The sequence below is a fragment of the Phlebotomus papatasi genome, chromosome 3 (assembly GCF_024763615.1).
Source record: "Phlebotomus papatasi isolate M1 chromosome 3, Ppap_2.1, whole genome shotgun sequence".
Lineage (NCBI taxonomy): Eukaryota > Metazoa > Arthropoda > Insecta > Diptera > Psychodidae > Phlebotomus > Phlebotomus papatasi.
In genome coordinates, this window is record NC_077224.1 from 26,388,066 (window position 1) to 26,410,427 (window position 22,362).

At 36.8% G+C, this 22,362-nt stretch overlaps 3 protein-coding genes across 4 annotated transcripts in view; 2 read left to right on the forward strand and 1 right to left on the reverse strand.

Moving 5' to 3' along the window:
• Nucleotides 1–2,797, forward strand: part of LOC129805232 (uncharacterized) — a 4,566-nt gene extending 1,769 nt beyond the window's left edge. Inside the window, exons 3-4 of the mRNA XM_055853006.1 lie at nucleotides 82–2,653; nucleotides 2,728–2,797. Of these exons, the coding sequence (XP_055708981.1) occupies nucleotides 82–2,186 (2,105 nt within the window). The 3' untranslated portion in view covers nucleotides 2,187–2,653; nucleotides 2,728–2,797. The remainder of the gene's footprint in view (nucleotides 1–81; nucleotides 2,654–2,727) is intronic.
• Nucleotides 2,798–13,421: 10,624 nt separating this feature from the next.
• On the forward strand, nucleotides 13,422–18,214 carry LOC129807389 (zinc finger and BTB domain-containing protein 17-like). Its single transcript, XM_055856621.1, has 4 exons — nucleotides 13,422–13,630; nucleotides 17,105–17,349; nucleotides 17,413–17,638; nucleotides 17,699–18,214. The coding sequence occupies exons 1-4, from the start codon at nucleotides 13,500–13,502 to the stop codon at nucleotides 18,192–18,194; spliced, it is 1,098 nt and encodes a 365-aa protein (XP_055712596.1). The 5' UTR covers nucleotides 13,422–13,499; the 3' UTR covers nucleotides 18,195–18,214.
• Nucleotides 18,215–20,008: 1,794 nt separating this feature from the next.
• LOC129807387 (transcriptional protein SWT1) lies at nucleotides 20,009–21,665 on the reverse strand. Of its 2 annotated transcripts, none has more exons than XM_055856619.1 (2): nucleotides 21,522–21,665; nucleotides 20,009–21,458 (listed from the first exon to the last, which is right to left on the reverse strand). In XM_055856619.1, the coding sequence occupies exon 2, from the start codon at nucleotides 21,446–21,448 to the stop codon at nucleotides 20,243–20,245; it is 1,206 nt and encodes a 401-aa protein (XP_055712594.1). In that variant the 5' UTR covers nucleotides 21,449–21,458; nucleotides 21,522–21,665; the 3' UTR covers nucleotides 20,009–20,242. The 2 variants fall into 2 exon arrangements, with proteins under 2 accessions (XP_055712594.1, XP_055712595.1); XM_055856620.1 differs by having other exon boundaries at nucleotides 21,548–21,646.
• Between the last annotated feature and the right edge of the window lie 697 nt (nucleotides 21,666–22,362).

Below are 22,362 nucleotides of genomic sequence, written 5' to 3' on the forward strand. Positions count from 1 at the left end.
GATGGAAGGACTTTGTTCTTCGTCTCCAAACTATCAAAGATGTCAGCATTCCGCGCTGGATTTCTTGCTTCCAATCTCCAGATCGTGTTGAGCTTCACACTTTCTGCGATGCCAGTACACGGGTCTATGGAGTTGCAGTGTACATTGTGACTGGCTCCGGAGATGAATCCTGTGCGAGATTGTTGCTTGCCAAGTCCCGAGTAGCTCCATTGAGCCAACTCACTATACCGAAGTTAGAGTTGTGTGGTGCTACCTTAGCAGCTGAAACCATTGCCAAGTTCACTGATGCTGTTGGACCAGATGCAATCCATTTCTGGACTGACTCCACGATTGTCCTGCACTGGATCCACAGCCCTCCACAATCCTACAAGGTATTTGTAGCCCATCGTGTTCAGCGTATCCGGAAACATTCTTCACCTGATCAGTGGCGCCACGTAGTGTCTGAAGAAAATCCTGCAGACATAATTTCTCGTGGTGTCTCTCCTTCACAGCTCATGGACAATAGTTTATGGTTTGAGGGTCCTGAATGGATTAGATGTCCAGAGAGATCATGGCCACCACCCTTCAATCCCACTGCCTGTCCTGAGGCCAATTGTTTTCTGATCAAGGCGAAGGAGTTTGTCTTTGGAGATCTACTTCGAATGTTCTCATCTATTCTCAAAGTCCAACGGATCGTTGCATACTGCCTGAGATTTACCTATAAAGGTCCTCGTCCGCTTCCCAAGACCAATTTAGCCATTACAGCTGACGAGATGGAGAGAGCACTCCTTTTCCTCATTAAGATGGACCAACAAAGCTCTCTTCCGGAGGTTTGTGCTCAGCTGGAAAGGAGTGAGGCGCTCTCACGTGAGTGGAAGTCGCTTCAGAGTCTTGCTCTATTCTTGGATAGAGATGGCATTATCAGAGTTGGTGGAAGACTCAAGAATGCGGATGAGCCCTTCTCGACCAGACACCCAGTATTGCTCCCAAGATCCCTACTCACTTATAGAATCGTGCGTCATGAGCATTCCAAACAGTTGCACGCTCCTCCTACACTCTTATTGGCTTCCGTTCGCCAGAAGTTCTGGCCAATAGCTGGTCGAAATCTTGCCAAGAGAGTTGTGCACGATTGCCTGAAGTGCTACCTGAAGAAGCCCAAACCTTTGGACCAATTAATGGGTGATCTACCCGACCATAGGGTAAATTTGTATCGGCCCTTCCAAGCAACTGGTGTAGACTTCGCCGGCCCGCTCAACATGATCTCTTCCGCGACCCGGGGAGCACGGTCCCGGAAATCTGGAACCCAGAAAGTCTACATTGCCATCTTCGTTTGCATGGCAACGAAGGCAGCACACCTCGAGTTAGTGTCTTCGCTTTCAACGGAAGCATTTCTAGCCGCCTTCAGACGGTTCGCAGCCAGAAGAAGTACTCCTCGACATATCTATTCTGACTGCGGGAAAAATTTCGAGGGTGCTGCAAACGAGCTTATCCGACTCTTCAATCAGGAAGCGGCACAACAGGAGATTGTGAACCGCACTCAGGATGATGGTATCACGTGGCATTTCAATCCTCCTGCCTCTCCCCACCATGGAGGTTTGTGGGAGGCCTGCGTGAAGAGCACCAAGTACCACTTGGTTCGTGCCACGACATCTTCTGCTCTCTCCTATGAAGAGTTCCACACTATTCTATGTCAAATAGAATCCGTCCTAAACAGCCGACCTCTGTGTCTGCTGTCCGATGATCCCAACGAGAGGGACTATCTCACACCTGGCCATTTCTTGGTGGGAGCCCCTGGAAACGCTCCACCGGACCCGGACCTGTCACACATTCCAGAAAATCGTCTCTCATACTGGCAACATTGTCAAAGACGGGTGCAGGAGTTTGGGAGAAAATGGAGACTTCACTACCTCAACACCCTCCAACAAAGACCGCGATGGAAGATCGCTCGAGAGAATTTAAAGGTAGATGAAGTGATCTTACTCCTGGATGAGACGAGAGAGGGTTCGAAGTGGGTGCTCGGACAAGTGAAAACCATCCATCCTGGCACTGACGGCAGGGTGAGAGTGGTCTCAGTGAGGACTTCAAGAGGAGTGTACAAACGTCCAATAACGAAAATCGCCAGACTTCCCCAATCTACAGAAGACTCTTCTGGACTGCACCAGGAGGCGCACGTCCAGACCGGGGAGGATGTTGGGGTTTTAGTGTAAAATAAGAAGAAGTGACCGTTAATAAGAGAAGCAGATTCAAAATATCGATCAAAAGAGAGATGGAGGATGATATCGATATTAGTGGGATTTTCTCCTTCTATCATCTCTTCACTCTTGGACTTTCTCCCATGTTACTGTTAGTTCTTTCTTCATGTTCTCTGTGCAAATTTGGTGATTGGTGTGAAAAATTAAAATTTGAGGAAAAATTTATAATTAATTAAGTGGAAATAAAATTTGTAAATTGTTAAAAAGTTGTTTTGTGGAGTGGAAACATCAGCTGATCGGGGGACAGTGAAAATCCAGGAGGAAAAGCTTGAGTTTCGAGTGATTTCGAGAAAAAGGGGCCAAGATCCACCACGAGGTGACCCACCACAAAGGGAAGAGATTGCTTCTTGGCGGAAAAAGGAAAATTTTTTAATCCTTCTCGCCAAATACATTCCTTAACCAATCTCTCTTCCCTCCTAAAGGTATTGTACGCCTTCCCGGCCCTATAGATAGTGAGAATCTCTGTGCTAATGCTCTGCCACTGTTTTATTTGAAGGTAACTGCACCAGGGAAATATATTCTTATTGGGAGTTTGCTGATTCTAATAGAGCTTTCACATATTTTTCCCAAAGGTTTGCAACATTGTGCAGTGAAATCATGTTCACAAGGGAAACAAAGATCCTTAAGTATCCGGAGAAATAGTTGCAACAGCAGTTAGCAGCTGATAAGGAGAAAATCTCCTGGAAAAGGCTGCAAGGATTTCCAGATTCCGAAGACCACTTTTTCTGACAGAATGTATAGTAAATATCGCAAAAACTCCTGGAGAAAGACAAATAGGAGCCTCTACAGAACTCCCAAAGCAAGTGGAAAAGGACTTGGGCGGATGGGAAATTGAAATGTGCTAAAAATTGCATCCGCTTTAAAGTTATAACTGCTGGACAGCGCGAGGCGTCTGTGAAATTTACAGAACCTCTTTTTGGTTGGACGTCCGGGTAGTTCTTGGTAATTAGCGTTCCTCAACTGTTACCCGGACATAAAGGAGGGATTAGCATAACCATCAAATGTGCAAGTATACAGAGAAAACCCTCAAGATTTGATTATCTACATATTTTGTATGATATTTTGTCATTAATATCACTATGTCCAACTTTCCAAAAGTTTTTGTCCAACTTTCCAAAATTTTGTCCATCTTTTCAAAATGTGTTATTTTTTAATTTTCGTGAATTTTCCGATTATTCGGTTGCAATATTTAATAACAACTGTTAAGATTCTGTTAAAATATTTGTCAAAGAATCCCATGATACAAAAAAATGGTAAAAAATAATTATTTATTCAGTCTAAAAATGGATTTGAAATTGGATTTTTTCTTAAGTGTCTCGCTTTCCACGATTTACCCTATATATTTACACCTAAAACGTGTTAATGAGGAAAAAAAGTTCATCGCATCACCTCCCTGAAGCTGGCCGAAGGCCAGCCGAATGCGGGTTTGTGACTTGGCTAAGAAAAACCGTTGCAAATTCAAATATTTTTTTGTGTCTTGACTAAAAAACACTGAGAAAAATTAAAATAAATGCAGGAAAATGAAATGAAAATTCAGGAAAAACTTCATTTAAATGAAAATTAAGGTGCGTGTCTTGGCTAAAATAAAATATTTTCTCTCATATTTTCCAATATTTTCTTTCAAAACATAATTCATAAAGATACAAATTTCAAACAAAATATCCTGATCCACTTAATTGATACCACTAGGTAGGAGTTGAAAAAACTCAGTAATAATCACATTTACATGTATTTTCCTAAATCCAATGAAGAAAATTAGCAAACATATCAAAGAATCAATTTTCTCCTACGGGGTTGCTGCAGATGTGACATCCCAAAATAAGTAGCCCACTTCATCCTGAACATGATCTACCATGCGTCATATGCGAAGGAATTCTGACTTCCGGTTTATAAGCCCATGACTCTGACCCATGTAAGAAAAACTCAATGAGAATCCATTTCTACTAAATAGTTAATTCTTCCAATTTTCTCCTACGGGGTTGATGCAGATGTGACATCCCAAAATAAATAGCCCACTTCATCCTGAACATGATCTACAATGCGTCATGTGCGAAGGAATTCTGACTTCCGGTTTATAAGCCCATGACTCTGACCCATGTAAGAAAAACTCAATGAGAATCCATTTCTACTAAATAGTTAATTCTTCCAATTTTCTCCTACGGGGTTGCTGCAGATGTGACATCCCAAAATAAGTAGCCCACTTCATCCTGAACATGATCTACCATGCGTCATATGCGAAGGAATTCTGACTTCCGGTTTATAAGCCCATGACTCTGACCCATGTAAGAAAAACTCAATGAGAATCCATTTCTACTAAATAGTTAATTCTTCCAATTTTCTCCTACGGGGTTGCTGCAGATGTGACATCCTAAAATAAATAGCCCACTTCATCCTGAACATGATCTACCATGCGTCATGTGCGAAGGAATTCTGACTTCCGGTTTATAAGCCCATGACTCTGACCCATGTAAGAAAAACTCAATGAGAATCCATTTCTACTAAATAGTTAATTCTTCCAATTTTCTCCTACGGGGTTGATGCAGATGTGACATCCCAAAATAAATAGCCCACTTCATCCTGAACATGATCTACCATGCGTCATATGCGAAGGAATTCTGACTTCCGGTTTATAAGCCCATGACTCTGACCCATGTAAGAAAAACTCAATGAGAATCCATTTCTACTAAATAGTTAATTCTTCCAATTTTCTCCTACGGGGTTGATGCAGATGTGACATCCTAAAATAAATAGCCCACTTCATCCTGAACATGATCTACCATGCGTCATATGCGAAGGAATTCTGACTTCCGGTTTATAAGCCCATGACTCTGACCCATGTAAGAAAAACTCAATGAGAATCCATTTCTACTAAATAGTTAATTCTTCCAATTTTCTCCTACGGGGTTGCTGCAGATGTGACATCCTAAAATAAATAGCCCACTTCATCCTGAACATGATCTACCATGCGTCATGTGCGAAGGAATTCTGACTTCCGGTTTATAAGCCCATGACTCTGACCCATGTAAGAAAAACTCAATGAGAATCCATTTCTACTAAATAGTTAATTCTTCCAATTTTCTCCTACGGGGTTGATGCAGATGTGACATCCTAAAATAAATAGCCCACTTCATCCTGAACATGATCTACCATGCGTCATATGCGAAGGAATTCTGACTTCCGGTTTATAAGCCCATGACTCTGACCCATGTAAGAAAAACTCAATGTGAATCCATTTCTACTAAATAGTTAATTCTTCCAATTTTCTCCTACGGGGTTGCTGCAGATGTGACATCCTAAAATAAATAGCCCACTTCATCCTGAACATGATCTACCATGCGTCATATGCGAAGGAATTCTGACTTCCGGTTTATAAGCCCATGACTCTGACCCATGTAAGAAAAACTCAATGAGAATCCATTTCTACTAAATAGTTAATTCTTCCAATTTTCTCCTACGGGGTTGATGCAGATGTGACATCCTAAAATAAATAGCCCACTTCATCCTGAACATGATCTACCATGCGTCATATGCGAAGGAATTCTGACTTCCGGTTTATAAGCCCATGACTCTGACCCATGTAAGAAAAACTCAATGAGAATCCATTTCTACTAAATAGTTAATTCTTCCAATTTTCTCCTACGGGGTTGCTGCAGATGTGACATCCTAAAATAAATAGCCCACTTCATCCTGAACATGATCTACCATGCGTCATGTGCGAAGGAATTCTGACTTCCGGTTTATAAGCCCATGACTCTGACCCATGTAAGAAAAACTCAATGAGAATCCATTTCTACTAAATAGTTAATTCTTCCAATTTTCTCCTACGGGGTTGATGCAGATGTGACATCCCAAAATAAATAGCCCACTTCATCCTGAACATGATCTACCATGCGTCATATGCGAAGGAATTCTGACTTCCGGTTTATAAGCCCATGACTCTGACCCATGTAAGAAAAACTCAATGAGAATCCATTTCTACTAAATAGTTAATTCTTCCAATTTTCTCCTACGGGGTTGATGCAGATGTGACATCCTAAAATAAATAGCCCACTTCATCCTGAACATGATCTACCATGCGTCATATGCGAAGGAATTCTGACTTCCGGTTTATAAGCCCATGACTCTGACCCATGTAAGAAAAACTCAATGAGAATCCATTTCTACTAAATAGTTAATTCTTCCAATTTTCTCCTACGGGGTTGCTGCAGATGTGACATCCTAAAATAAATAGCCCACTTCATCCTGAACATGATCTACCATGCGTCATGTGCGAAGGAATTCTGACTTCCGGTTTATAAGCCCATGACTCTGACCCATGTAAGAAAAACTCAATGAGAATCCATTTCTACTAAATAGTTAATTCTTCCAATTTTCTCCTACGGGGTTGATGCAGATGTGACATCCTAAAATAAATAGCCCACTTCATCCTGAACATGATCTACCATGCGTCATATGCGAAGGAATTCTGACTTCCGGTTTATAAGCCCATGACTCTGACCCATGTAAGAAAAACTCAATGTGAATCCATTTCTACTAAATAGTTAATTCTTCCAATTTTCTCCTACGGGGTTGCTGCAGATGTGACATCCTAAAATAAATAGCCCACTTCATCCTGAACATGATCTACCATGCGTCATATGCGAAGGAATTCTGACTTCCGGTTTATAAGCCCATGACTCTGACCCATGTAAGAAAAACTCAATGAGAATCCATTTCTACTAAATAGTTAATTCTTCCAATTTTCTCCTACGGGGTTGATGCAGATGTGACATCCTAAAATAAATAGCCCACTTCATCCTGAACATGATCTACCATGCGTCATATGCGAAGGAATTCTGACTTCCGGTTTATAAGCCCATGACTCTGACCCATGTAAGAAAAACTCAATGAGAATCCATTTCTACTAAATAGTTAATTCTTCCAATTTTCTCCTACGGGGTTGATGCAGATGTGACATCCTAAAATAAATAGCCCACTTCATCCTGAACATGATCTACCATGCGTCATATGCGAAGGAATTCTGACTTCCGGTTTATAAGCCCATGACTCTGACCCATGTAAGAAAAACTCAATGAGAATCCATTTCTACTAAATAGTTAATTCTTCCAATTTTCTCCTACGGGGTTGCTGCAGATGTGACATCCCAAAATAAGTAGCCCACTTCATCCTGAACATGATCTACCATGCGTCATGTGCGAAGGAATTCTTACTTCCGGTTTATGAGCCCATGAGTCATATGAGAGATCGACGCCGAGAAATTTTCGGCGGCTGCGGCTAAAATTTTAAAAATGTCTACGGCTCGCTGCGCGCCGGCGCGCCAGCCGAGGATATCGGCTGCGGCTCAACCAGGCGCGCCGGATTTTTTTCATATTTTTCGATTACAATCACTATTATACACCGATTGTCCTCAAAATTAGAATATTTTTTGCTAGAATTACAAAATTATAAATAGAAAACGTTTAGTAGCAATCAAAGCTTTTAAAGGAAAACCTATCAATTTTAGAATTGAGCATGACATTTGCCTATTACTAACGCACAATAAAGTAAAAGGTGAATTTCATTGGCATGTGATAAGGAAAATAATTTTATCTGAATGGCAAAATGTCCGAAAATTTCCCAAAATGGGGCAAATTGAAACAAAACTGAAATTATTTCAGAAGAGAACAAAAAATGCATTTTTACTTACTCCAAAATATTTGTAATCAGGAAACATTGGACAAAACTTATCAAAACTGACATTTAACTTTTTAGATGAGCTCTTCGAAAACATGAGATATATTCACTTAGCATAGAAAATTTACTGCTTTACAACTTCCGAAAATATGATTTTCGAGTCATTTTATATCGATTCTCAAATGTACTGCAGAAAATATTGTTGTGATGTGTAACTTATTACATTTTTCTCTTGACAAAATGTTCAATTGATATAATTTTACAAAAAATATATATTCTACAATTTCGAGATGTTCTTCTACTTTACACTTCTACTTTAGAATTTTAATGCGATTCACATTGATGATCGCTAATAAACATACTAAGGGGTAATTTGCAAATTTGAATCACTAAATATTTAGGATTTGATCTACCCAAAATCTTTTCTAAATAGGATTGAATTAATTTCAATAGAATATGGTGGTAGATTTATTGAAAATCTGAAGATAGAAATTCTTAGTGATTTTTAGTAATTAATATTTGATTTTATCTCCTCATAATGTAAATTATTTATTAGAGCAGTAGCCTTAATATTTTATATATTTAGGACTTACTTCAGAACTTTTGTAAGATAAATACTAGAAACCATCTGAGTTGATTGTAGAAGCACTTCACCTAATTTTGGAAATTCCATGATTGATTTTAGAGGTTCTCTTAAATCAATTAGAAAACACTGGAATATGACCACTCATCACAAATACACTTGATTTTAGAAGTTTTCAGTTTGATTTTTATAAGTTTCTCAGAGTCAATCTAAAAACAAGTTTATTTATTTATTTATTAGTTTTGAGCATGAGCTCTGAGGATGTTTTTACAACATCATACTACCTTGAGCTGTGCGACTTTTTTAAATATATTATTGACCCTATTATAGTGAAGCTGTGGCTCTTTTGTGCAAAATCTTAACTTTTTAATATTTAAGAAATGTGGGCTTATTAATTTGACAACCAAAAAGTGACATTTAAAATTCCCCTAATGCATGGTTTTTACGACATGTTATTTGCCAATACTTTTTTTGTAAAATTATTCCACTATTCTTTTACTAAATTTAATCCTTTTTAGTATAGATTTAAGGTTTTAGAATTAGAAATTTCTTAGATGAGTAAAAACAGATAAATTGGCTCATCCGCAAAAGGATTGCTTTTAAAAATCCTTTTTTGAATTAAAGTTTCTCTTTATGTAGTAGGGTAAAATAACGTAATTTGGAACATGATCCAAATGGAAATTCTTCACAACTCCATATAAAAATATAGAATTTTTCATTAATAAACACAGTACTAAATTTCCATTTACAATAATTTCTCTGTTGCAATCTTATTATCGGATTCTTCGTGTTCCAGATAAATCTAAATTCCATTCACATTAATAAGTTTTAGTTCAGGGGCATCTCGACATTAATTTTTCTATACGTTTTTGTATAAAGGCACTGTAACCTAAAGGTAAGTTTTTTCTTACGGAGAATTGACTTATCACTTTGATATATTTCGAAATTGTGCGTTTAAAGCTATCTAAATATACATATTTCATAATATTCGCCGAAAATACAAGAATTACGAGCAAATTTGTTTAAGATGCGATGCAATATATGTGCAAAATTTTTACAAAGAAAAGTGAAAAATAGTTTTACTAAATATTAGGTTTGATGGTCCGCTGTTCTAATTAAAAATGTTCCTATTTTTGGGTCAGGCTCTGAATTGATTTATTTTACCCTGTCATGATTCTTTTGCTTAATAAGTTTGCTTTTACTATTAAAATCGGATATTCCGACCAACTGTTTCTACAAAAAAAAATATCAACAAATTATGAGGTGTTTTAAAAATAAATAAACTTGTTTTTAGATTGACTCTGGGAAACTTATAAAAATCAAACTGAAAACTTCTAAAATCAAGTGTATTTGTGATGAGTGGTCATATTCCAGTGTTTTCTAATTGATTTAAGAGAACCTCTAAAATCAATCATGGAATTTCCAAAATTAGGTGAAGTGCTTCTACAATCAACTCAGATGGTTTCTAGTATTTATCTTACAAAAGTTCTGAAGTAAGTCCTAAATATATAAAATATTAAGGCTACTGCTCTAATAAATAATTTACATTATGAGGAGATAAAATCAAATATTAATTACTAAAAATCACTAAGAATTTCTATCTTCAGATTTTCAATAAATCTACCACCATATTCTATTGAAATTAATTCAATCCTATTTAGAAAAGATTTTGGGTAGATCAAATCCTAAATATTTAGTGATTCAAATTTGCAAATTACCCCTTAGTATGTTTATTAGCGATCATCAATGTGAATCGCATTAAAATTCTAAAGTAGAAGTGTAAAGTAGAAGAACATCTCGAAATTGTAGAATATATATTTTTTGTAAAATTATATCAATTGAACATTTTGTCAAGAGAAAAATGTAATAAGTTACACATCACAACAATATTTTCCGCAGTACATTTGAGAATCGATATAAAATGACTCGAAAATCATATTTTCGGAAGTTATAAAGCAGTAAATTTTCTATGCTAAGTGAATATATCTCATGTTTTCGAAGAGCTCATCTAAAAAGTTAAATGTCAGTTTTGATAAGTTTTGTCCAATGTTTCCTGATTACAAATATTTTGGAGTAAGTAAAAATGCATTTTTTGTTCTCTTCTGAAATAATTTCAGTTTTGTTTCAATTTGCCCCATTTTGGGAAATTTTCGGACATTTTGCCATTCAGATAAAATTATTTTCCTTATCACATGCCAATGAAATTCACCTTTTACTTTATTGTGCGTTTTTTTATTAGTAATAGGCAAATGTCATGCTCAATTCTAAAATTGATAGGTTTTCCTTTAAAAGCTTTGATTGCTACTAAACGTTTTCTATTTATAATTTTGTAATTCTAGCAAAAAATATTCTAATTTTGAGGACAATCGGTGTATAATAGTGGTTGTAATCGAAAAATATGAAAAAAAATCCAGCGCGCCTGGTTGAGCCGCAGCCGATATCCTCGGCTGGCGCGGCGGCGCGCAGCGAGCCGTAGACATTTTTAAAATTTTAGCCGCAGCCGCCGAAAATTTCTCGGCGTCGATCTCTCATATGACTCATGGGCTCATAAACCGGAAGTCAGAATTCCTTCGCATATGACGCATGGTAGATCATGTTCAGGATGAAGTGGGCTACTTATTTTGGGATGTCACATCTGCAGCAACCCCGTAAGGTAAAATTTAGTAGAAGGAAACTATTGGTGAAACACGACTTTTCTTTGAACTTGCATACATGTATCACATCCAGAATGATCTGTCCAGGAAACAAAGGATTTGTCAGGCATGGCACATGGTACATTTTATTGGGGATTTAGTGGGCTATCTATTTTGGGTAGTGAGATAAATGACAACCCCGTAGGGAAAAATTTAGTAGAAGGAAACCATTGGTGAAACACGACTTTTCTTTGAACTTGCATACATGTATCACATCCAGGATGATCTGTCCAGGAAACAAAGGATTTGTCAGGCATGGCACATGGTACATTTTATTGGGGATTTAGTGGGCTATCTATTTTGGGTAGTGAGATAAATGACAACCCCGTAGGGAAAAATTTAGTAGAAGGAAACTATTGGTGAAACACGACTTTTCTTTGAACTTGCATACATGTATCACATCCAGGATGATCTGTCCAGGAAACAAAGGATTTGTCAGGCATGGCACATGGTACATTTTATTGGGGATTTAGTGGGCTATCTATTTTGGGTAGTGAGATAAATGACAACCCCGTAGGGAAAAATTTAGTAGAAGGAAACCATTGGTGAAACACGACTTTTCTTTGAACTTGCATACATGTATCACATCCAGGATGATCTGTCCAGGAAACAAAGGATTTGTCAGGCATGGCACATGGTACATTTTATTGGGGATTTAGTGGGCTATCTATTTTGGGTAGTGAGATAAATGACAACCCCGTAGGGTAAAATTGAGCAGAAGGAAACTATTGGTGAAACACGACTTTTCTTTGAACTTGCATACATGTATCACATCCAGGATGATCTGTCCAGGAAACAAAGGATTTGTCAGGCATGGAACATGGTACATTTTATTGGGGATTTAGTGGGCTATCTATTTTGGGTAGTGAGATAAATGACAACCCCGTAGGGAAAAATTTAGTAGAAGGAAACCATTGGTGAAACACGACTTTTCTTTGAACTTGCATACATGTATCACATCCAGGATGATCTGTCCAGGAAACAAAGGATTTGTCAGGCATGGCACATGGTACATTTTATTGGGGATTTAGTGGGCTATCTATTTTGGGTAGTGAGATAAATGGCAACCCCGTAGGGAAAAATTTAGTAGAAGGAAACCATTGGTGAAACACGACTTTTCTTTAAACTTGCATACATGTATCACATCCAGGATGATCAGTCCAGGAAACAAAGAGATTTGTTAGGAAAAATAAATCCTTTGAAATGGTTACTTACCAGAGAACTCGTTCAAAATTTTTTTATGTTCGTAAAGAATTTTCAGAGAGAAAAAGTTGGGAAATTGTACATATCAATTTCTTTTTAGCCAAGACACACACCATAATTTTCAATGAAAAACAGATTTTCCGCAATTTTCTTTTCATTATTATATAATTATTTCAATTTTTCTCAGTGTTTTTTAGCCGAGACACACAAAAAATATTTGAATTTGCAACGGTTTTTCTTAGCCAAGACACAAACCCGCGTTCGGCTGGCCTTCGGCCAGCTTCAGGGAGGTGCCGATGTGATCGAAATTGTGAGAGTATCCTGGGGTCAAGTGACCCAAAATGCACTCGCTGGTGTATGGGGAAAAATTCTTCCAAGTTCCAGTGAAGTGCATAGTGATATAATTGAGGATCTCACCCAAGATATCCTTCAGTATGCGAATGTCATGGATTGTGATCTCACTGAGGATGATATCAGGATTATTTTGAACTGCGATGAGGCAACTGTGACAGAGAAAGAAGTTTTGGAGTTACCGGAAGAAAATTCTAAGAGCGAGTCACAAGAGGAGGGACCTAAAATTGAAAATTCGGCTGAAAATGCTTTAGAAAAACATCTTCAATTATTGCTTAAAAATATTGCCACTCTGCAGAGATTTGATAATAATATTGAACGTGGATTTCGGGCGAGACAGAAATTGGAAGAAATAATCTATGATTTGTATCCCATTAAGAAAAAATGAAATATAAAATATATTTGTTTGCCTTTCTAATTTAAGAAAAAAGCAACAGCAATTGTCCGGAAATTTAAAGAGAGGAAAGACGGTCATTATTATATTAAAATCTTGTCACCTTATAAAAGAAAGTTTTTATTAAAGAAGATAGATAGTTTATTTTCACTTGTAATAAGAAATTTTATTAAAAAAAAAGAATAGAAAACAAAAAGCGCAGGGATTTCCTTTTCGAACAAAAATTCTCGTCTAAAAGAATGAATTTGAACAAAAAATTCCGTTGAGCGAAAAGGAAGAATGTGCGCAGCGAATTTTTGACAGTTGAATTTCGCCGCAAAAACGTAAACAAGTGGATTGTGCTGTGCAGTTTTATTTTGAACTTAAGCGATATGGAAGCGGTTCAAGTAAAAACGGAGGATGAAAGCGAGGAATTGATACTGGCGGATGTAGTTGTAAAGGAGGAGTATTCTGTTGAGAAGTCCTCTAGCCCTCAATACGAAGGACACGCGAGTTGGGAACAGTAAGTCTCTCTGATTGACAAAAAATGCATGAGAAACGTGTTTTTTTCGAGTCACTGCTATTGTCATTATCTAGATATCACTATTCCGATATGATAATTTTTGTAAGTCTGGCCGGGGAATTTGGGGAAGTCCACGTGCAACGGTTGTGAATAAATGGACTATTTTTTTTCGTAAAATCGGTATCTATCGGTAACAGTAATTTTTTAGGCTCCGCCCAGATGACATTGTCATGACAAAATGTCATTTTTCCGATCGGGCTTAAACTTTGTCAAAATGAGTCGCGCTACTCTATCACGAATTCAGGAAAAATTGGGGCAGTAATAAAAATGAAGTAATTAATTCCTATGTTGCGATTTTCCACCTGATAGCGAAATATAGAAACCCGGGTGGTGGATTCCCTTTTCAATCCATACTTCCCACCCCTCTCTCTTCAAGCAAGGCCTTTTACTGATAGTAGTTCTGATGCCCGCCGTGTGGGGAATTGGTTGACAGGGAACACTGTCAGTCAGTCTCAATGGCCTGAAAAGCCTACTATGCCGAAAATAGACATAGGCTGATCCTTGAGAATATACTCACAAGGGAAGGAACCCAACTGTCTCCCTCGGATTGGGACGAAACTTGGCATGTAAGTAGGGTCCATATAGATATAGAAAGTTAACCAGCCACTGGCTTTTTACTGTGCGGCCATTAGAAGTAGTCATTGTGACTATTGATAGTAATGAATTTCTTATTATATGAAAGTTTCTTTTAACACTTGTTGCTATTTTTCTTTGACCTTAAAATGCGTTTTAATTATGTTCAAGCTTGGTTCGTGAGATACTGATGAACGTCAGAACCCTTTCATGGGATACACCTTCATGGTAATGTCATAGATCATCCGAGTAAACATATTATACTTCTTCAAGGAAAATAATACATACAGTAGACTCTCGCTTATCCGTGGACTCTTTTTCCGGGTGACATAAAAAAATCCGTGAGACAGTTGAATTTTAAAAATTTTGTTGACATATTTTCCCCGTTTTGGGTTTTTTTGTTAAAGCAAATGTGCTCTCTCTACTGTTAATTCTTTCTCATTGTAACTTTTTTGGACAGTACGCATGTTTAGAGAGAATGTCGATTCAGTCAGATCAGAATTCACTCCATAAATTTGCAATGTAAACGAAAAAATCGTTAGATTTCAAACAATTTGATGTGTATCACTCTCAAAATCCGTGTGACATTTCGGTCCCGCTCCACGGATAAGCGAGAGTCTACTGTATTTTTAATATCAGCGAATTTTTCTTTCTGATTGTTCAAAAGTAGAAAATGGGAAAAATTTTCTTTTCTTCAGTTCCTTCTTTTCCTCTTTAAATTTTACTGCTGCCTTCACTTTTTTTTATAAAAATTTTTGTTTTTTGTTCATATTTCTGCCATTTTTTATTAGATTTTGATGAGTAAATAGTCGTTGGAAAGGTCTCAATGAGCTCTATAACATACCCAAAAATGATAAAAAATGGAAAATTGTAACTGTCAAAATTTCAAGGTCAAAACTTTCAAAGCGATTTTAGCGCCACCAGCGGAGGTTTAACGATTTTTTAATATTCTACAAAGTTATAGAGCGGATCGAGACGTTACATTTTCATATATTAATGTTTATATTTGGTCTAGTAGTTTTGAAGTTACAGACCAAAAACCAAATGCAACTTTGGAATGTCATATCTTCTGTCCTATGGCATCAATCACCTAAAGTAGCATATCCGTTGGTCCTCTAAAACATATGAAAAAAATGAATAAAACGCATAAGGGATTGTAGGAGTTATGCGACTTTTTTCTTATATTTTTAATAAATTGTGTTCTTCCTCAAATTTTGCCAAAATTTGGAAATTACATGTTGATGATAATGATTACTTATGATAAAAAATCCAATCTTTTTTTATTGTATAGAAAATATTTATTTTTTAAATTTAAGCATGACTTTTTTTACTCTATACGGTAAAGTACCTACAATTATTGTTTTCACAAGCTTTTAATTTTTTTAATTATAAAATATTTTTCCAAACATTTCAAAGTAAAATTTTAAAAAGTAAATTAAAATTCATATTGACAAAACTGATCACGTGTTTTAATATGTATAACACGCCGTTATTGTAGTCAAACGTTACTTCAGCCGAAGAAGTTTTTTTTGAGAAAATTTCCACTGATGTGCAGGTTTGTAAAATATGTCGAAATCAAAATCGAAAATCTTAAAGAAGGCTTACCGTTTTTTACAGAAGGAATATCAATAAATTTTTATCACAAGAATACTTCCACGAATTTTCATGATTGGTATTGTAATCCACAAAAAATTCTCCAATTAGTATTTTTAAACCAGGAAGAGGAAAAATGTTTTTTTTTAATTCTTTTAAATCAAATTCTTGATTGGTATTTTTAAACCAGAAAGAAAACTTACTCCGTGTTGTATTTTTAATCCAACAAGACGAGAAAGTATGCAATATGGATCTTACCAGAAAGAAAAAGAAATCCGACAGCAGTAAAATTTAAAGAGGAAAAGAAGGAACATAAGAAAAGGAAATCTTTCCTATTCGCTACTTTTAAACAATCAGGAAGAAAAATTCGCTGATAATAAAAATATTATTTTCCTTGAAGAAGTATAATATGTTTACTCGGTGAACACTCAATCGAAAGGTCTCGAAAAACCTTGTAAAACGATGGTATACATAAATTCACAAATCGACCGCAAGGGGAGTTCCATGTCATCAAAGTTTTCAGGTTTCAAAGTCTCGGCAGTTTTTTTTTATCCTTTATCATTACTTACAAAATTCGCCTAGTCCCATCTGTAGACGCCACCCGCCACACAGCCAACTCTTAGTTAGTTTTTACTGCTTGAAATCTACCGAGAATGGGTGGATGAACTCTTTCGAGATATTTAGGAGGGACTTGAGCACTGCTGCAGTTTCCCGTATGGGTAACTAAAAAACTTTTCCTATCGTCCGTCCGCCTGTTAGACAAGTCTTACGATCTTAAAACCTTCTAAACTAAAATAGATATATATATATATATATATATATAGTGCGTATGTCAGAGATTACTGGTTAGCGGAATCTTCGTTTTTTCCACTTTGTTTTTTACACTTTTGTTTTCCCCAGTTTGTCTTTGGTAATGTTTGGTTTTGAACACTTTGTTCACTTTGTAAGGGCTTTATGCGCCTCGGGTGTGAGTTTTTTGAGACCTACTTCTATAAAGATCGAAAAATTTCAACTTAGGCATATAATTCGGGAGAGAAAGTTATTATGAAGAGGATGTACTTCGCAGAGTGGGACCCATGACCCTTTGAAATGAAAGGAAGAGGGAATAAGACATTTCAATTCATCAGTGTATTATGATAGCTTGCGCCTAACACTAACTTCGCTTCCGATCCTACCAGAAAAATGATTTAATAAATACTTTTATTACAAATCTAGGGTTTTTCTATGTGATTATTTAATTTTTAACAGGGATCTTCCCAGTGATAAGGCAGATATAAAACCGGAGTTGGGTAAAGATGTTGAACCACAAGAACAATTCAGTAATAAGAAACAAAAGCGCCGTAAGAAACCTGTAGTAGGAGTAAAGTCTAGAAAGAAATTTAAGTGTTCAATATGTGAGAAGAAATATACTTCGTATCAAATAAGGCGAACTCACTTTAAAAAAATGCACCCCGAAACAATTGAGATGCCAGTTCGATCTCTTCTTAAACAAGGTAACTTAATAAAAAGAAATCAACGTTTTCGTGTCATCTTTAAATGCCTTGGATCTTTTTTAGGACGACCGTCTAACATAGTAAAACTCGTACCATCACTTTTACAATCAAACCCAAATAAAGTTACGATAATTCCTATAAAAAATCAACTGTTAAAACAAAATTCTTCTGCACACAAACGCTCTGCACTCAAGTATTCACCTCAGATACGCTATGAATGTGGAATTTGTTATGAGAAATTTTCAAATGAAATAGAGACTCACGATCATATTCTGGAGAATCATGTCACGTGAGTATCCAAATATCCTTTCGGGAATACGACATTAATGTCTTTTGTATGCTTTTGCAGTTCAGTAGTGGATGAAGATACTTATAAGGTGGAACATATTTGTCCATTCTGTGATAAAAGGTTCGCAAGGAGAGTCCTTATGTCTGCTCATCTCCTAGGAAAACACATTGCTAAGAAGCCAATTGCATGCACCTATTGCGGCACTGAGTTCAAATCTCATGATGAACTAAGTAAACATTTCAGTGTCTGCTCAAAATTATTTCACTGCGAAGTTTGCCAGAGGCCCTTTAATACAAAGCCAGGGCTCGCAGCGCATTCTCAAGTACATAAAAAGCATAAGAACAATGGAAACACAACTGAGGACAGCAATAATACACTGCCAGCTGCAAAAATTTCAGTGGAACCACTCAGTGTCCAAGAGGAACCTCAAAGTTCTGAAATCGAAGAGATTGGCCAGTCTGAATCTGAACAGCCCAAGAGAATTGCAAAAGTGTTCTTTGTGGAGTGCCAGATGGAGTCATACTTACAAGATATGAAGAAAAAAATTACAAATTAAATATACGAAAATATGATTAAGAATTTCAGGCTTTTGAACGGTAACAATTTGATACATGCCAAAGCAAGTAATAGAAAGGATATCCAGAATTTAAGTTACATCATTCCTTCTCAGTCATCTCATTTCGTTCATGCATACCTAAAAGTCGCCATTTTGAATCGTCGAAGTTTTTAATCCATTTTGATTCTTCACTCTGGGCAGCTCATTTTCCAACCGATATTGTCAGATTTAGATTTTTGGTTTTTGATTTCTTGAAATTTTCATTTTAGTATCAAATTGTTTTTTAGTATCAGAACACTTTTTAGTTGTCTCGCTATGCATAATCGGAATTAATTTGTTAATTGAGAAGAAGTACGTTTTGTTCCAAGTATACAGATTTTATCAGCCATTTTTCATCGCATTTCGATGTCATTTACGCAAGCAGTAGACGTTATGTCGGTTATGTTTTTGTTGTGAAAAAGAATTTCCCCGGTGTGAATTTTGCATTTTATCAATGTTAAACATCTTGAAGGATGTCTTACTTAGAAACTGCAATATTCAAGGGAAGGATTGAAAAATATGCTGGATGCCATGACGGCACGAGAATCTTCTTGAAAACGACTGCAAAGTATGGAATGTCCAGAATGACCCTGAATGATAAACTTTCCGGAAGACAAACAAAAGGAAGATCACTGGTAAGCCTGTATTAAGTAGGAAAAAGAACAATTTAAGCTTGTGGAGGATCATAGGATCGTGAATCGAGGCGAAACTGAATTCCTTGTCCTTAAGTTCGAGCTCCAGGATTGGATTAGAAATTTGATGAAAAATGAGAAGATGCAGAATCCTTCACCAACAATCTCCGTAGAAAGTGTTAAAAAGTGGTCCTAATAGTTGGGCAATCGTGGGCTTTTGATACGGAGTTGATGACAGAGAGTGTTTCTTCAAGTATATCCATAATTGATAACAAAAATCCTTAAATTTGTATTACTTATAAAGGCTTTTATTTATTGGCCGATACCTGCTTGACTCTCGGCCGATATCTTCTTCGGCTGAATTCATATGGCCGATGCAATACGCACAATGCATGATTGCAATTTTACCAATTTCTTATTAATTTCTCTAAATATTAAGAAATCAAATGTAGAGATATATATAAATGGAATACTAGAGTTCCAATTGGCATATTTAAAAATGCCAAAAATTGGTTTAGGTTTAGAGTTTTTATTTTAAGCAAATTATGGAGAATTTTTCTTAACTGACCGATACATACTTCCCTTACCTTATGTAGAAAAATCCAGTTTCGCGATCAATTACAATAGTTGTGATTGAATGTGAGCATAATACATCGATGGCTGTTTCAGGAAAAATGCCAATATTTAGTCGCAAAAATTGAAGAAAATATGCTTTTTTCGAAAGAAAAAAGCATATTTTTTTCATAAATAATGAATAATTTTATAACCCCCGATTGAATATTTCCTCAGAAGAAAATAATTTTTTTCTCAAGAAAATAATGACGCAATTTAACGTATTTAGTGTTAAAATCTTCCAAAAAGAATAAATATTTAGATAGAATTCATTATTTATCAAAGATTGGAATAAAAATCCATCATTTTAATCAATTTGTTTTTAGTGTCTAATTTAATCCTCAGTGTCCAAAATAAGAAACTGGACAAAATTATGAGCATTTTACCTAAATCAATTCAAAATCGAATTTTCACGCATTCCGAGTTGCAGCAGGCACTTCGAGTTGAAAGCACTCCGAGGCTGTCAGTAGAATCACAGCTACCATAAGCTTATCTGGGCTTATCACTGGTTATAATTCATTTCTCAAACAATTTTTAGCTCGTATAAAATTCAAATATATTTCATTTTTATTAATTCAGGTAACAAATTCCTTTCTTTTCTTTAAAATTATGATGAATTTAAGTGAAATGGGGTGGAGGATGGAGGCCCGTTCCGGTGGTTCCGGTGAACACCAAAAGCTAGAATTAAGTTTTGTAGCAAATTTTTGCTAAATTTTAAAATTTGGTGTCCGGGAATTCTGGGAGGCTGATTGATGAATTTCTCAGTCAGAGAAATTCAATGGGAACATCTTCCCGGAGATCCTTTGGCTTAAACGCATTGATTTGGTTGCAGATGGCCTTATTGCGCAGATTAATGTCATTGGACAGCAAAATGACTTTGTCAGTTGTCCCTTTGATCTGGAGGCAACAATTGATGATGGAATCGTCCGGATTGAGGGCATTTATGAGGAGATTGTTCTCATTGATTGCACTCTGTCCACGGACTTGAGGATGCCTTTTCTGCAGCTTCTCATTGATGAATTGGATGGCTTTGTTGGAGCTTACCTCCAATTCAGCACTATTGTGTTTGATATTGTCCAGTTCCTGGAGGACAATGTAAGGTATCACGAGGGTGGCATAGCCCGATGAAGCGAAATTCATATTGAGGATATTGGACAGGAAGATGAGATTGTGACAGAAGACATTGGTATCCACAACCACGAAGAATGTCTTTGACGATTCCTTCTTTTGCTCGCCATTCTCAGGGAGACTTTCGCTGCTTCCGGATGCACATGAGGATTTCTCTTTGGAGATTGCAGTAGGCGTTTCCTCTTGAATCACATTTTGTTGTGGCTTTGCTTTTTTTGGCGGCGAAACGGAATCCTCAGCCAAGGTTCTGGTACACTCTGGAGCTGATCTCACTCTTAAAGGATTCACCCAGTTGGATGTTTCTGCAGCCTGAGTATTTTTCAGTCTCGCTGAATAGGAACGCCTGGCACGGAGTTTGGGCCTCTTCGTAGCTGCACGAGGTGAATCCATCACATGTCGTTTTTTCTCAGGAACTTCCGTCATCTCATCTTGAGCCTTTCTTTTTGTCGCCTGAGACGGTGGAAGCTTGCCCTGGGCCACTTTGAGGCGATTCTGGACAGAACTCACAGGTCGTGGAGGAGATTTTACAGTCACATGTGTCGTCCCTTGAGAATTCGCAGGACGGGGAGGCGTTTTTACAGCCACATTGGTCATCCCTTGGGAATTTGCAGGTCGTGAAGGAGATTTCATAGCCACATCGGTCGCCTCCGGAGACTTCTTTACATCTTCCTGCAGACTTTGCTGCAGACGTCTGAGTCTATCCTGGGCAGGAGTTTTTGATTTTCTTGGAGACACTCTCGTCGACGCATGGCCAAGGAAGAAGCGTTCCCTCCTGGATTCATTCACTGGCTTCAAATTTTGCTGAAGTTTTGTAGATTCTGCCGATGCGTCAGACCACTCCATGATTTTTTGTCTGTGGATTTTACAGGAAGAAACTTAAAGACATCTACCAGGATTTTGCAATAGGACTACTTACGAGATGGTGCATAGCTTTAAACGTACAATTTTGTAGGATTATAAGGCGATGTTCGTGAAAAACGGGATTTCCTGGACGCTTTGCCTGCTCAGCAAATTTTTCACTTTGAAAAATAAGTTGTTACACTGTCAAAGAACATAGGGTGCCTTTTTCAAATTTAATTCAAAAAGTTTTCCATACAAAGGGGCATCTCATAAAATAAAAAAAAATACCAGTCTAATTTTTTTAAACGGTGTTTGTTTTCACTGTTCCTGTTTCCGATCTTATTACTATTAATTATTATGCAATAGCAAATTATTATTATTATTATTATATATTTATTACACTTAAGCATATACAATTAACAAAAAGTATGCAGCAATAAGGCATGAATCAGGCGTCCGCCGCCGTCTTAGCGTTGATGACCAGCCTCCAAAGCCAAACGGCGGAAATGCTTCTTCTCAGGCTGTATAGTCTTTTGTCGTGTAAAACCTGTATAACGATCTTTTATATTTTATCAGACAAATAAATTTCAATTACGAAATAGTATTGCAGAGATAATCGGAAATATGCTCAAGGTAGATGTGACAGGAGCAACTGTGCTCGTGGCGTCACAACGAGTTCAATTCAGCGCAAAGAAAAAATATGAATAAGAAAAATAATAATAATAAAGAATTCATCAAAAGTGTAGCAGAAAAACCAGAAATCCACACGAAAAATCCAAGAAAAGAAAAAGAGAAAAGTTAGAAACAAAATAATTAATTGAGGACTCGAATATCAGAGTTGCGGCAAAAAAAAGTAAAGCAAAAACAAAAGAAAGAAAATACCGGAACGAAGAAAAGAAAGAGAAAAAAAATAAATC

Bases quoted from the DNA above. Each gene is read 5' to 3' on its own strand.
- LOC129807389 (XM_055856621.1), top strand. From the start codon at position 13,500: ATGGAAGCGGTTCAAGTAAAAACGGAGGATGAAAGCGAGGAATTGATA. The intron at 13,631-17,104 runs GTAAGTCTCTCT...AATTTTTAACAG, and splicing joins GGACACGCGAGTTGGGAACA to GGATCTTCCCAGTGATAAGG. The intron at 17,639-17,698 runs GTGAGTATCCAA...ATGCTTTTGCAG, and splicing joins ATTCTGGAGAATCATGTCAC to TTCAGTAGTGGATGAAGATA.
- LOC129807387 (XM_055856619.1), bottom strand. From the start codon at position 21,448: ATGGAGTGGTCTGACGCATCGGCAGAATCTACAAAACTTCAGCAAAAT.